Here is a 16,208-nt window from a genome sequence, read left to right as displayed (position 1 = left end):
ATAACTAAAATGCAATGACACGAAATGCATGACTATTCAATATGTATGTTTTCCAAAACGCAGAATTTACGTAATTTTCAACTGCATGTTTTGATGGGGACCACACTCTTCTTCTTACTTTTATTAAATTTTACTTTTTTAAATCATGATCGAGGCAGTCTTTGTTATGTTATTTATTTCCTGTACAAAGTTACATATATAAGCTTAAATGTTTAAGCTTAAAACATGTAAGCTTTAAGATTTAATCAGACTATTATGCTAGAAGCCTTGGCTTGGATGGGTGAGCCAGGTTTGACTGAATTAAAAACCGGTTCGCAAAAGGAGACTTGCGAACTTTGGATGAGTACACCTGCTAAAGCGACTGACCCACCAGTCTGCAGAGTGTCAATTGCATCTTAAGCTTAAATGGCCGTGAGGCATTGTTACTTAGCGGCAGCAAAGTGCCCCGATCCGCCTGATTGCGCTAATTGCTTTGAAATGGGATACATTACGTATCATTATCGAGACCTTGGGCGGGACTGCCGGCTGTTCCTTTCATCTCTCTTAGGTGCATCACGAAGTCGCCATCCAATTAACTCAAAGCCACTTAATGTTGCTCAAAGAGCTTCAGCAAATTCCTCGCAGGTCAGGCGTTCTGATAATATTTAGCCGGACTTCATCGTCGCTGATGGAACCTGTTCGTTTCCAAAAATTCAAGATTTTAGCAGTTGTACTCACACGGGCGATGCCACGATCCCCAGATGAAGGTCGAGCAAACTTTTTTTTTGGCCTCGAAATGCCTTTTGACGTGGACTCTGTATTTTATGTCTTTACAGTCTAAACTGACAGACCTCGCATGAAAAGGGTTAAGACAACTTTTAGAGCGCGCAACAATAGGCCTTTGTCGGGAGTCCCTGCCTCCTCACTGGGAATCAGAGGTAGTTTATAAAGTTAAATAAAGGCCCGATGAGCCTTACAGTTTTTTGTAACTCAACGCGGCCCTCATTTGTTGCCTCGGGATTTAAATGAAACGCTATGGTAATCGTCTTCTCCACGGCATATCGGTCTTTCTTTCTTTTTTCTTTTTTTAAGGTCACTGTTTGGGATGCTAATTGCCATCAACATTGTTTCCCAGCACCGCCGCCTCTCTGTTCACAAGGCAAATAAATCGGAAACAATGACACTGCAGCGTTCAGGCACCGCGGGGGTTAATTGTGACTTTATTAAAATCACTTTAAGGTCGACATCACAAATACGCCAAATCATCGTTTTCTGAGATATGTGAGGAAATAGTGTCTGCTGTGCGAAGCGCGCAATTAGGCCTAATAGCTGATGGATATCAGAAGATCGTTATTATCGCGTGATTGTGGTCACTAAAGCAAAAAGCACCCCCCCTGATCACAGACCTGTGTTATTAAAAACAAAACAAAACATCCGTTACTTTCATAGTGGACATCACCGGGAAAAAGCAAGTTGAGCCTCAATGCTCACCTTTATTGTGCGCCTATTTGTGTTTGCGCACACTCGTTTAACGACTCGCTGTTTAAGAGTGCGGGTTAAGTGTTTGAGCCCCAAGCAGAGGGGACCTCAGTAGGATATAGGAGACTCCGGTGTGACTTTAAAAGCTTCCAGAAACGATGCCACTCGCTTCAGGTTTGAGGTTTGAAGTGTTTCCAAACACGCAACGGCTGCACGTGGAGACTCCTACCTGCGCACACGCACAGACACAGACTGACACACAGGATGTGCAGCTGAGGTGATGATAAATGGTGACGTGTGCGTTACGCGTTTTTTCCCCATGTTATATGCTCTAAACCCAAAACAGCAACCAGGCTTTAAAAATGAAAGTGACAACCGGAAATCACTCGAGACAGACCTGATGTTTAACTGATCATTTGAATGACTTTATATTGTTTTTGAGAATCCATCATTTCCCTGAAACTGTCATTCACACACAGCGTGGGCTCCTTGATATGTACTGACGGCAAGCCTCAGTGAACAGCAAATTATTAACTCATCGGCTTTGCTTTGTCGTCAACAGGTAACTGGCAAATCGCTGATGAATGTTATTTGCACCGTTCATGCGAAGGAAACATTTGCATTTTTAACCATTTTTCCCTCCCTGAGACTGTTTCGAGGTCTAAGCACCCCACACAGTCGCGCACCGAGTCATGACAACTCGTCTCCTCAGGGATCCGCGGTCTGACGCGTATCTTGGGAAACACTTGCACCATGGAATCCCTTTCAGCGAGGATACGCGCTCACAAGTAACCTTCCGTGGGCGCTGACCTTTTCTTCTGAGAAGCCTGCTATTACACGACTATAGCGCTCATTTGAATGGATGGAAATAGCGTGCGATCGGCTGAGAGAAAACTAATTTTTCAGGCTGAATGGCTCAGTGTCCCCGGGCTATAGGGCGGATAGAAGGAGGAGGCGGTGCCGCGCTCTCGGTGAGGGTTCAACTTTTTCAATAGTCTCCCTAAAACGTGGGGCGCTTTGATCCGCGCCGCTGCTGGCGCCTAAAAACAACATAAGTTGTCTGCCCATTAGGAAGATTGACAAATCGTGACAGACTGTTTATGCCTGGCAATTAGCAACGCAGGAGCCATCACGAGAATTGACTGCGCTCAAAATAAATAAATAAATAAATCATTTTTTTATAAAGGTAATCTCTTTTGCCTGTCTTTACTCCAAAGGTTTGTGAATTTCTGGGATTTTTTTTTAAATATTATATTTACAAATGCGTGCATCCAGTGAGGCAGGGCGGTGCTCTTTTTTTCCCTTTTTTTTAAATGCAGGGGGAATAGATAGCTTTAGTGGGTTTATATAAAACCTCCTCATCGTGGGGTGCCCAGAAAATGAGAGGGTATGCGAGCTACATCCAGGTAAATCAATGACAGCCCGGGATTAAAATTTCTCTCCCTGGCTCCCACTCAACATCAGTTTTCTTTTCTTTCTTTTTTTTACTTTAATGGATGGAGTCAAAGAAGGGGGGGGAAATCCCACTGACCCCCCCCCCCAGCCCGATAATCACCCCTAAATGACTGCGAAGGCCTGTGTGTTTCAATCTGATTAGAGCCCCCGCAGCCATCAATAAACAGCGCGGTCCAAGAGGGGTGCGTGGCGCAGAGGAAGAGGGGGGAAATTATTGTGCAACAGTCAGGACTTACTTAAAGCACTGCGAGGCCAAAGTGGTAAATGGGTCGACTCAGTCAAAATGTTTGAGACTGTATTGTTGTGTTATCAAACATGGCAAACGAGGAGGGGCAATAATAGAAGGAGCCCACACGCCTTTAAACCACCCTTGGCTTTTCATGGTTGGAGCTTTACTCACTAGGACATTTTTACCCGTGGTGGTGGTGGAGGGATTGGGGCCGAGGGGGGTGGGGGTGTGGGGTTGATGAAACCACACTCCATCAAGAGTTTTGTCGTGTTTATGTTTATCTGAAATTGGTTGTTACAAAAAAAGAAGAAGAAGAAGAAGAAAAGAAACTATTGTTAACTTTCCCACTCGGATTTTCTTCAGCCCCTTTTCACTCCGGGTCCAGCCCACGTCTTCCCTGATTGGCTGCCTCGCTGTCCACGTCTGCCTTATTATAGGAGCTGCGCTCCAATTTGGCCAGATAAACATGAGGATACCGTCACCTTAGGGCAGCACCGCACCAACTCAAAAGCAGCTCTTCCCCACGAACCTACTTTGTAACGAGTCGTTTCAGCGGTGCCGGTCGGCCCTGTATGGCCCCATCGATATCCATGTCCGCTCTGGCTGCTGGTTTGAAGGCTGAAGATATTTCTCCCCGCTCGGTTCTCGTCAGCAGAGGCGAAATGCAGACCAGCTTGAGTCCCACGGGGGAGACCGGGAAGCCAAAAGTCCCTATTCTACCCTTCAGCGTAGAGGCGCTGATGGCTGACAGGAAACCCAGCAAAGAGGTGCCATCGCCGGATCCTGCTTCTGTAGCCGGGACGTCCCAAGTGCTGGGAAAGGGAGCGCGGATGGGTTCTTTTGGTAGCCTGGATACACCAGTCTCGGCTTTACCTATGAGCTCCACATTTTCAGTGGGCGAGATCATGAACATGCCCGAAGACGTGCTGATTAAACCCGAGAGCCCGGACAGTAAAGACAGGACTTCATGGATACAGAGTCCACACTTTTCTCCCACATCTCCAAGTAAGTTTAAGTTTCAGTTAAGTTACTAAATTAGAATTAAAAAATGGCTCTTAACGATAAGCATATGTAAGCGAGAATATCTAGTTTTTTTTCTCTTGGTATAGTGTTTTACATGTCTGTAATACTTTCTGTTGGTCTTGTGTTGATCTGGCATTGCGCGTCGACACCAGAGTTTTGAATTAAATCGTTCTGTCTTCCCATAGGAAGGCTGAGTCCTCCTGCCTGTCCACTGCGAAAACACAAGACGAACAGAAAGCCCCGGACCCCCTTCACCACATCCCAGCTGCTCGCCCTAGAGAGGAAGTTCCGCCAGAAGCAGTACCTTTCTATCGCCGAGCGCGCAGAGTTCTCCAGTTCTCTCAACCTGACGGAGACCCAGGTTAAAATCTGGTTTCAGAACAGAAGAGCTAAGGCCAAACGCCTGCAAGAGGCAGAACTTGAAAAACTGAAAATGGCAGCAAAGCCTATGCTGCCTCCGGCTTTCGGGATTTCCTTTCCTCTCGGTACGCACGTCCCCGCGTCCTATGCAGGGTCGCATCCGTTCCAGAGGCACTCGCTGCCGGTTTCTCCTGTTGGACTGTACGCCGCTCACGTCGGATACAGTATGTATCACCTCGCTTGACAAGGACGGAGGACGAGGGCAGCGAACAGCGGGACGCAAAAGGGGGGTTAAGGATGTTTTGTGAGGGCCCCTATTGAGAGGGGACCCCTTTGGACCAGTGAGGTGACACTGCACCACATAAAGAAGCATCCTGGTGCCGAGGTCAGTGTCACACCTTGTCAGGTGAGGGCGAGGCTTCTTCACAGACCCCCCCCCCCCCTTCTGAGGCTCTTGAAGTTTAGGCACTTCTCTAGACCTCGCCAGTAAATTCCCACACCGCAAAAATAATCCAATTCGTCATTTAAGTGTGTTGTGCCGAAATGAATTTGAACGAAGAGAACATAAACAATGTAAAATCTTATTTGAATAAATAGGACGAGACTTTAAATGACTTGGACATTTTTGCGGTGCGGAGGTGGAAAACAGCTTATACCTGTAGCCCTATGATATATCACTAATGGACTTTTAAGTATGGACTGTAGCGCTGTGGCCACACAGCTCACTCCTTCGCGAGTGCTTACAGCCAGGTGAGAAGGCGAAAGGGCTGCACATCAGAGACTATGCACCAAAAAAACCTTTAGGCTGGGCTTCTTTTTTAATGGCATCTGTAGGCTGCTGCCACACCACAACATCCACACTTTTCATTTTCTTTCTTTCTTTTTGTTGCATTCATATCAATGCGTAACTATAGTGGGTTACTAAATCCAGTATCAGTGAGTGCTCTTTTGTGAATTTTGAAAACCACAGCATTTTTTTTATTATTATTTTTATTATTTTCTTATGACAGCACTGTCTGTTGTCGGATTGATTCCCTTCGGAAGGGATAACTGTACTGTAAAATAATGTATATTTGAAGAATATCCTCATTTATATTATGAATATATTTGTGACATAACTTAACAATAAATTGTTTATTCTTTTTTCACTGAGAGGTTGCTCGTTTTGACTGACAGGGTGCACACTGTTGCGCCGACGGTGGTTATATCAAGAATCTTTTTTTTTTTTTTAGATGAGGCGAATTACTGTAAGGGAAAAAAATCTAACTGAAAACTCGAGTCAGTATTTAATCTTTTTAAAGCCTTAATGAATAGAAAAAAATATTTCTTCTACTTAAAAAAATCTCTATCAGGTCTATTAAGGAGTAGAAATTAAAAACAGGCTTCTAATGAGCTCGACGACGTGAACATTTTAATTATTTTTATTTTAAAACGTCACAGGGACTATTAAAGGCTTCAAGTGACCCATACTGACAGAGTGACAATAGAAAGCCCCACATTTGCTTTAGTTTTCCTTGCAGTTGAGCCTGTCACACTCACTGTGCGCTCCGGCTGGCGTGCGCTGTGAATTTAAACTTGTCACATGTTATTTGGTGGAATGTATTGCTACAGCTGTCGCCTCTTGCTTTGAAACAACTAACCTAGATTTTGTTGGCGCCAGAAGAGTTTAGAGGGGGTGGAGATTGCGGGAGAGGAAGAAAGAGAAAGAGAAGGGGGGTGAGACAACCAGTTGTGCTGACTTCAAAACACACCGATAAATATTGGGAGATTGCTTCTCCGGGGCTAAACTCCTCGTAAACTATCCGCTTGAGTGTCATTATGTGCATTTAGGGTGTAAAACGAGCCAGGTGACACCTCATTTTGAGGGGGAAGACAGGGTGTCAGGAGCCATGTGGCACATAAAGAAAACATCTTAACCTGAATTTGAACACCGGAGTCATTTTCTGCCATCAGGAGGAATTAAATGACAAAAACTGCGGATCAGATAAAGGAGGAGGAGGTGGAGAAGGGGGGATTACAGGCCACTCCACAGCAGTTTTAAAGGCTTTCTCTTGACTTCCCTGCCATTCAAGCAGGGGTTAAACTCGAGTAAAATAATTGCTGTAATGAGCAAAGGCAATCTGCCACAGACAGAGGCCGGCTCCAGCGTGGCTGTAGCTCCAGGCAAGGCGGAACTTTTATCATTCCTAAAATGTCAACGGGGGACTGGGACGGGCAACACTCCTCAGTGCGCCGTGATTTCCTCCTCCTCAGTTCTGAAAGGTTTCTGTCCTGGAAAGTGTTCCCATTTATCCAGGCATTCTCAAAGACACGTTTCTCCTTCTTCTTCGAAGTTTTTGCAATATTACAGCTTTCAGTCTGAGTTCAGGTAAAGTGTTTTTTTTCCCTTTCGATTTGATTTATACCCGTTTTTTTAATTTCAAGTATTTTTCTCAGATAATCTCCACTCCAGTCCATCCATGAGGGATGAATTAATACATAATCCGCGACAATAGGTTCAAATCACACGGATGAACGCTCTATCTGAAAAAGAGGAGAAACTTGACACAAAAGAGCCTAAGGGGATCGGCAGATTCTTTGAAACTCTTTCATTCTTTTGTCTCCAGCACTCTATCTTGCCAGGAGCCAAACAGAAAACAAAAGTCACTTGTTTAGATCATCCAAAAGATCACAGGAGGCTGTTTGACTCCGTAGTAAAACCTCTTGATCCTCACGAAAGAAAAATGGGTTATTAGATGCCGCCAAAGCAGCCTGGACAAATGATTAAGGAATGGGCCTTTTACTCTGCATTAATTTTTCATGTGTGATAGGTCTGCGTTATGTGGCTCTTTGGGCTGAATTATTAAATAAAGTATCTCAGAAAAAAAATCACACACAATTCGTGTTAGCCCTGATCAATTACCATGATCGGTGCGAATTTGTATTTTTAGGAAACAGCTAACTGAAAAAACACCGACTGGCCTTTCGTTTAGCCATAGAGTATGGGTTAAAACTGATGGTTGTTCTCTATTTTCAAAACAATACAATTCATTATTTTACCCGTATGCTCCTTGATCATTAAAGAAGCTTAGAGAAAAAAACCAAGTAGAGATTATGAAAGCACTTACATCTGACTTAAAGAAAGTTTGGAGATTTGTTATTGTAATTTAATGTTGTTTTCTAAATAAACAAAATTATGGTACAACTGTGTAAATGATTTGAAAATGTCTGCACATTAAGGGTCTCGATTCTATTAAAAGCGGCCCCATTTTTTTAAATACAAAAGGTTAGAGTGTTAGCAAAATATTTTGACTTTGCAAATGTTATAAACACCAAGTGTAAAGAACAGTGCCCACAATAGGCTATTGTTATTACTTTAAATACCCAGACATTTTGACCTTACACCTTTTTAAAGCCAAAATCCATCAAATCTGAGAAAACCCAACTTTCTTTCAGGTACCACACCACCATCTACTGTTCGCGTGTAACATAACACAGCATGGTTTGTTCCAGTAATAATAATAATAACTGCATAATTGTAAAGTTTGACCTCATCAAACCATCCATTTAAAACGCATGAATCACCAAGGCTTAATACACAGTGCGATTATTCATATTTTGTTTAGTGGTAAGCCTTTGGTTCTTCTCAACTTAAAAGTTTATTTTCTTACTGAGCAAAATAAATAATAAAATAAATAATAATAATAATAGCTATTTTCGAAATGGTTAAAATAAAATAAAAGACCTCGTTGGCGCTTGTTGAGGATTGATTGGACTAATAACATTAGATGAACTTTTAGAGCATTTAACTCCCATATTGATAAGTAAATGTAAATGATGTGATTTTTTTTCTTAAAAATAATTAATTAAACTCTAAGTAATGTCAAATACGCATCCATGCTCTGTAACTAAAGGCAGGAGTTAAAGTGGAATTTAACATGAAAGGAGATGGAACTCTAACATCCGGTCTGATGTGAGCGCCAGTAGATTTTTGTTTTCCTTTGTGCACAGACTGTGATCAACTGTGCGTTTCGTGGATTTAGCCAACTGCAGTCTGCAATATATTAGCACCTGTTATACGAGCTATCATACGATCATGACTGCGTTCCACTTATTAACCAGTTTCAGTTCAGTATAAAGGCGGAATTTGGCAATAGAAACTAGAGAGCATCATCAGCCTGCTACCCTCAGCCTAATCTAATAGTGACCATGGACACCGCAACCTGTCCTGCACCAGGAAAAATCACTGTAAAGGGTAACTCCTCTTTTAGCCCGCATTTCTTTACCTTTTAAGCTACTTTGAAGTTAAACTCTTTAAAAAACAAAAACAAAACAAAACAAAAAAATCTACAGATCCAGGGTCAAATTAGAAAAACAGAGAAAATTTAAATTTCATCTTTAGCAAATAACACTTGCTGATAAGTTCATACATTTTGAAAACACTTTCTCTCTCCTGCCCTGTCTTTTATATTTTTTTTAAACTATTTCCCCATATGTTAGAGTGAAGCTAACACACATCTAGCTATTAATTAACCCACAAATAAAGGCCTCAGCAATAGTCTGAAACCCCTCAGTGAAAACTAAAAGGTTAGAACAATATTAATGTTAGAAGGCTCGTAATAAAAGATGACTATTCATCCCAAATTTGGGGGAAACTATGGGAATATAGGGAATTTACAAATATGTTAGGGAATATTTTTTTAAAGTTCAATAATCTCTCAGTAGTAGTTTGGCATATTTTAAGGTGGACTATATGCGCTCACAGGATCAGATTTTATAGCAGTTTCATTTAAATATATTTATTTTAAACCAATAGTTTATCCATTAGTCTCCACTGTCATCTGTTTGTCAAATATATTTATGGTGTTACAAATGTTGCATGCAGAACATGTAGACTACTGGATTTATTATCATTATTATTATTATCATCATTATTATTGACCAGGTAAGGTAAACCTGTCCTTCTCGCGCTTACGTGGACGGTAAGGCCCACCAGAGGGGGCAGGACCGTTTTGGCTCCGTTACGTGTCACACAGGCCCTGGATGACCTGTGCCCGTGACCTGACTTTGCATGTGGCTCAGGTGGTTAACCACGGGGACAACAAAGAGGCCATCAGGAGTGGAACTGTTAAATGAATCGTTTACAACCACGTTTGTTGAACTGCATCGGTGCTCTGCTGACCCTCCCGAGCGAACTCATAATCTAAACTGTGCGTTTAAAAGGTGCCTTTACTGCTGGCGTGGGAGAAACATGGCTCTGCAGTATGAGAGTTTTGAATCACAATGCGGGCCGAACACTTACTACACAGCCACATTTGCCAAACAGCGTAATTATTGTAACTATCGCGTTGAGTGCGCCAGTCATCTATTGGAAAACAAGGGGGAAACGTTTTCTTATGCGCTCTAATGAGGCAGCGTTTTCTTTTAAAGTGCAATAAAAGCGCTAAATGTGATGGAAAATTGCCTGAAAACCCCGTAAACTAAACGAAATCACAAACTGCATCAGGGATCCTTTCATGTAAATAAGTTTATGATCTGTCATTTACAAGGACATTTATTTCAGCAAGGCAGACAATGATTTCTGTCACCCTTCGGCAAAGTTGTGCTTTTATTGTGCAGCATTTAACATTTTTGGTGCAGTGTCACAGGACATAAAATTGTTTAATAACTTGGCCGCATGATCTGTTCTCATTTGCCTTAAAAGAAGGTGGATTCCGAGGCCCTAGAACGATGATTAATAAGTTCAGCAATTAAGCTTTATAAGCGCACTGCAGGCGCATTTCTTAACGAGCCATTTGCTGCTAACTTTTTCGTCTCTGCAGGGTAGGTTAATTAGCTGTGAAGAGTTCAGACCTGATGATTCAGAATGCAGAAAATTGATCAAATAAAATGCTTATGCAACATGACCCAAACCGAAATTAAATGTAGGAGTCATTTATATATTTATTAAAAAGAGACTGAGTATTTTTTTTAATCCCTTCCCAATATTTATGATGCACAGCATTCTAGCATGTTTCAATTTTTATTTTTTTTTGCTTAAATTGCTTATTGTATATATATATATATATATATATATATATATATATATATATATATGCACTGAACTTCCAGTGCATATATATATGGTCCAGCTGTATTATACTTGTGACAGAGTTTAACATGGCAGAAAAGGCAAAAGCAGGTGAATTTAAGTCTATGGAAAATGAAAAATAACTCAGTTCAATTCAATTTTATTTATGTAATGCCAAATCGCAACAACAGTTACCTTGATGCATTTTATATTATAAGGTAAAGACCCTACAATAATACAAAGAAAACAGAGACAACAATCATTTGACCCACCGAGTTGGGTTAAGTGGATAAAGACAGGACGAAGACATGCTGTGGAAGAGAGCCAGAGATTAAAAATAACAAATAATTAAATGCAGAGAAGTGTATAAACACATAGTGAGTGACTGAGTGACTGAAGAAGAAACATTCAGTGCAACATAGGAATCCCCCAGCAGCCTACACCTATTGCAGTGTAACTAAGGATGTATTCAGGGTCACCTGATCCTAGCAATATACCGTATCAAAAAGGAAAGTTTGAAGCCTAATCTTAAAAGTGGAAACAGTGTCTGTCTTCCAAATCCAAACATGAAGCTGGTTCCAAAGAAGAGGGGCCTGAAAGCTGAAGGCTCTGTCTCTCATTCTACTTTTCAATACTCTAGGAACCACAAGTAAACCAGCAGTCTGTGAGTGAAGAACTCTAAAGGGGTGATGTGGTACTCTGATGTCATTAAGATACAATGAGACTGATTATTTAAGACCTTGTATGTGAGGAGCAGGATTTTAATTTCGATTCTGGATTTAACAGGAAGCCACTGAAGGGAAGCCAATATAGGAGAAATATGCTCTCTTTCTGTCAGTACTGTTAGTCCCTGTCAGTATGTTTACTGCAGCATTTTGAATTAACTGAAGGTTTTTCAGGGAGTTTTTAGGACATCTTGATAATAATGAATTACATTAGTCCAGCCTGGAAGTAATAAATGCATGAACTAGTTTTTCAGCGACACTCGAAAATAATTTTATAGATATTGCGCAAATGGAAGAAAGCAGTCCTACATATTTGTTCAATATATGCATTTAAGGACATGTCCTCATCAAAAATGACTCTAAGATTCCTCACAGCATTACTGGAGGCCAGAGTAATGCCATCCAACTAAGCATTTGGCTGGAAACTGCATTTCTAAGATTTTCAGGGCCGAGTACAATAACCTCAGTTTTATCTTAATTTAAAAGCAGAAAATTTGAGGTCATCCAGGTTTTTATGTCTTTAAGACATTCCTGCAGTTTAACTAAGTGGTGTGTGTTATCCGGCTTCATGGATAGATAAAGTTGGGTGTCATCTGGATAGCAGTGAAAATTTATTACTATTGATATAGCCTAAGGGAAGCATGTATAATGTAAACAGAACTGGTCCTAGCACAGAACCCTGTAGAACGTAACCTTAGTGTGTGAAGAGGACTCTCTATTTACATGAACAAACTGGAGTCTATTAGATAGATATGATTCAAACCACTGCAGCACAGTACATTTAATATCTACAGCATGTTCTAATCACTGTAATAAAATGTTATTGTCAACAGTATTGAACGCTGCACTGAAATCTACCAGGACAAGCACAGAGATGAGTCCACTGTCAGAGGCTGACAGAAGATCACTTGTAACCTTCACTAAAGCTCTGAAACCTGACTGAAACTCTTCAAATAAACCACTCCACTGCATATGTTCAGTTAGCTGTTTTACAACTACTCTTTCAAGAATTTTTGAAATAAAAATGGCTTATAATTACCTTAGACAGCTAGGTCAAGTGATGGCTTCTGAACAAAATGATTCAGAGAGTGATAATCGCTTAAAAAATACTGTAATTAAAAGATAACAGCGTAAGACCCTTTAAAAGTGTTTCTCCAGTATTACTTTCATTCAAAGGGTAGGTTTAAAATGCATGTAGAATTATACAAGATGTAGAATTACAGGTCAATCAGCACCACCTTGTGACAGATCAGAGCACTGTCAAAATCCTTCTAAAGCTCAGACTTGAACATGCAACAAAAGATAACTACCTATCGAGTATAAATCCAGTGTCTGAATATTAAAACCAAAGACCCTCCAAGTCTTAATAAATAGATTGACACTGTTAGGGAAATCTTTATAATGGAGAGGATGACTTTCTTGCCAAACTCTGAAGGAGACACCTTTTTAAAGAAGTGGAAGAAGTGGATCGCCTTTATGTAAGCTGAAGAGGAAGCTACCTTTTTGTAAGAATGCAGTGCAATGCAGTATCCCACCTGTTCGGTTTTCCTTGTTAAAAATGGCTAAATAAAAAGTAAAAAAAAAAAAAATAGAGGCAACACAGTCTAGATGTACTTATGACCAGCTGTTTTAGAGCTCGACACATTAGGTAACCTCACTCTGTAGTGTTTAAAAAAGCAAAACTAACAACAAGCTAGGGTGGCACATAAGGCATCAGTAAACTCGGGACAAATTTAAAACATAATACTTTACGCTTGCAACATCAGATACTTCAATTACTCTAAAAAAAAATTACATAAATAAAAAAGCAAAGCTAGATCAGAATTTCAGACTCCTTTGGAAGAGTATTGATGTATTGATGTCAAATGGAAAATTCAAGAGATAAATAATTCACTAGAATTTTCAACTGGTACTTTCGTGAAGCGTGTTGCTGTTTTGGTCATTCTTTCTATGACTCGACAGTGAGAGAAAAGAGCAACTTTGTCATGTAAAAATAATTAAGCCTCTTGTCTTTTGTCAAAAAATTTAAATGAGAATGTCTATTAGGTAACGCTGCACATTACAGGTAATTTCAAGCATTTCCATTTTATTTTTACACGGACATGAATGGAAACCAAGGCCTTGCATCGCCACAGAGGCCAGCGTTTGAAACACGATGACCTCATCCAAAATGACTCATAAAGCAGATCTATTTATAATTGTTTGAATGACATCCAAGCAGTAATATAGGGAGCTGAGCAAAGTACTGTATACATAAAAAGCAAAATTTCAGCCTGTGACGAGAAAATAATTTCACACTTTAAAAAATTTATGTGAGAAGAGGACAACTTTTTCTTGTATATTTTAGCTTTGAAAGGTTGACAAATCCCAGAATTCTTTTCTGTCTGTCTGCATAAATTAACTAAAAGAGGCTAATTTCTGTAGGTTGGTTGTGTGGTTTCGGCAACAGAGGGCAGCAAAGGCCACAACTTACATCTGGGGAGAACAGCCTTGAAAAGCATAGATTTCAGCATAAAGGCAGCTGCACAGTTATTTGTCCAAGTAACCTTGTGTGGCCAAAATGCCAAAATTAAACAAAAAATCATTTTGTCTGTGGATTTCTTTCAGTCACAGTTAATGGGTCACATTTCAAAACACACCCACCACTTAATGCAGAGACAAATGACACAGTGGTAACTCAATACAGAACTGTGGTGAATTACTGATTTAAATATAAAAAAACCCCCCAAAATTCTTTCTAAGTAAGTTAAATTAATCAATAACTGTCATGAGCTGAATGAAAAATAAGTTAAGAGTATAAATAATGTTTTCAGGGAGGGCTCCTCTGCTGACTCACCCTCCAGTTTTTTCTTTTTTCTTTAGAATCTGTTCTTTCCAAAAACAACTGGCAGACATTTTTTTAATAACTCTGAAGAACAAATCAACAAGGGCATGAACTCTGACACATAAAGAGAGGGTTTATTGCATATGTGGGTAATCATGGGTAAGTACTCATAAAAGGCAGTGAGTTTCTCTCTCTGACAGTGATACATCTATTATTTTACATTCAGTCTGCTTGAGGCCATTGATCCATGATATTCATTCAGCATGAGTACAAGCAGCAAACTGACACAACTCCTTCAAACCCTATCAAGAGGAACATACTGTACAAGCATTGCTTGGATATCTATTTCTTGCATAACACTTTCCCCACCATGTTCAGGTCTTCAGATGTTTACAAAATGCTTTACAGTGCTCCCTCAAATACATGTTTGTCAGGCTACAGGTTACGACAACAACGATATATTTCTCTTAATGACACACGGAGCTTTGATCAGCCCTGGTAAGTAAGCAGCAGTTAAGGCTGGCTCCCTTGGTTTGTTATTTCAAGGTTTTCATCGGCATGGTTGGCATTCAGCAAATTTCCTGTGGAAAGTTCTGCACTCCTTGCTGGAATGTAGCCATGCATGTCCAATAACATGAGTGTGTACCCAACTGGGTACAGTGTGAAACAGCACTGCATGCACTACCAAAACCTTATGATGTGTTTATACTGCATCGGATACACTTTAGTATGTGGTGTTTATGATTGTGCATGTTCTACCATTCTACGTGTTGTTACTGTGGTATTTATATGAATGTAACAGCCCAGTGTATGCCCGGGTATCTGTGTTTTTGTTGATCATCTCTCCTCTTGGAGCAGCTGAAGCCTGTCCTCTGCATAGTAAGGTCTGGTGTTTCCAGTATCAATAGCCTGGCAGTCGTCTGTGAAAAACACCAAGTCCTGCCAAGAAACAAGAAACAAGAAACATGTGGTGTAGCTGCTCTAGCTTGAAAACATAAAAGCTCAAAAAGAAACCCACACACACTGCGGAGTGCTTACCCGATAACAGATTCTGGTGATGATGCTGTAAAGGTTCTGGATTTTGCGCTTCAGCAGAACCATTCTGGGTTTCTCTCTGCAGTACTGGTTGGGATGGTTCAACACCACGTAAAGAAAGTCACGGAGCTTGGTAGTGATGCAGGAGTTCTGGAGTGATGAAACAAGTATTTACATTCAATCTCCAAGAGAAATACTTCCAGTTTTTTGATTCTTCTTCTTCTTTATTTTATTTTTTTGCACAGCACAGCTGTCAAACTGCAAACATCTGCACATCAGGTCAAATCAAAGCTTAAGATTTTGTGCCTCGGGCAATGCACATATCCAAACTGTACAAATTTGCCACAGGAAACATTTGTCATGTGCCAGTTTAACAGAGTGGGCTACAACTAAATTAGTCAGTTGATTTTATATTAAATGGATACATTTAGCACTTCATTTACTGGGAAATTATACAGTAAAAGAAAATGAATATTTTAAAAAAAAAATAACAACTTACATGCACGTCCAGGAAGATGGTAGGCAGAATCTCAGCACATGTTTTCTGCAACCCAGCAAACATGAGCGTTGAGATAAATAACTGGTGCCATCAAGATGCCAAAAACGCCACAAACGTAGACTCGCTTACCGTGCGATGAAAAGTGTGTATTTTATCCAGCAGCGTCTTGATTTCTTTGCTCAGGTTGAGAGCTCTGGAGTAGCAGGTCGGAGGTGTGCACTCCGACAGCCACACGAGGCTGGAGAGGCACAGGAGAGCTGCGAGTCCCAGCTTCATGTCGGATAACGCTCTGCAGACGGCGATACTCAGGACTGGACTGGTACAGCCTGTAGTACAGAGGAGGGCCGCTGCTGTTTTAAGGATGGAGTGGAAGAAGAAAAAAAACACGGAGGATGACGTGGAGGAGCAGCACAGCTCACGAAAAAAACAAAAACATTTGGGATCTTCTGCGTTCTGGAGAGCAAATCAGCCATGTCCAAATAGCAGCGGTGACTGATTTCTCCCTGCTGACAATGGACGGACGGGTTTTGCGGTGTTTTCTGTCCTAATGC

General features: G+C 40.8%; 2 protein-coding genes across 2 annotated transcripts; one reads left to right on the top strand and one right to left on the bottom strand.

Annotated features, from left to right (window-relative positions):
- The first annotated feature begins 3,714 nt into the window (after positions 1–3,714).
- On the top strand, positions 3,715–5,679 carry msx1a (muscle segment homeobox 1a). Its single transcript, XM_003441551.5, has 2 exons — positions 3,715–4,147; positions 4,351–5,679. Exons 1-2 carry the CDS (start codon positions 3,715–3,717, stop codon positions 4,767–4,769), a joined length of 852 nt encoding a protein of 283 aa, XP_003441599.1. The 3' UTR covers positions 4,770–5,679.
- An 8,552-nt stretch (positions 5,680–14,231) lies between these two features.
- On the bottom strand, positions 14,232–16,146 carry LOC100698392 (cytokine-like protein 1). The gene is made up of 4 exons (XM_003441550.5): positions 15,787–16,146; positions 15,658–15,702; positions 15,162–15,308; positions 14,232–15,062 (listed from the first exon to the last, which is right to left on the bottom strand). The coding sequence occupies exons 1-4, from the start codon at positions 15,931–15,933 to the stop codon at positions 14,961–14,963; spliced, it is 441 nt and encodes a 146-aa protein (XP_003441598.1). The 5' UTR covers positions 15,934–16,146; the 3' UTR covers positions 14,232–14,960.
- Positions 16,147–16,208: the final 62 nt, after the last annotated feature.

The sequence above is a fragment of the Oreochromis niloticus genome, linkage group LG5 (assembly GCF_001858045.2).
Source record: "Oreochromis niloticus isolate F11D_XX linkage group LG5, O_niloticus_UMD_NMBU, whole genome shotgun sequence".
Lineage (NCBI taxonomy): Eukaryota > Metazoa > Chordata > Actinopteri > Cichliformes > Cichlidae > Oreochromis > Oreochromis niloticus.
This window is presented reverse-complemented; position numbering and strand designations above follow the sequence as displayed.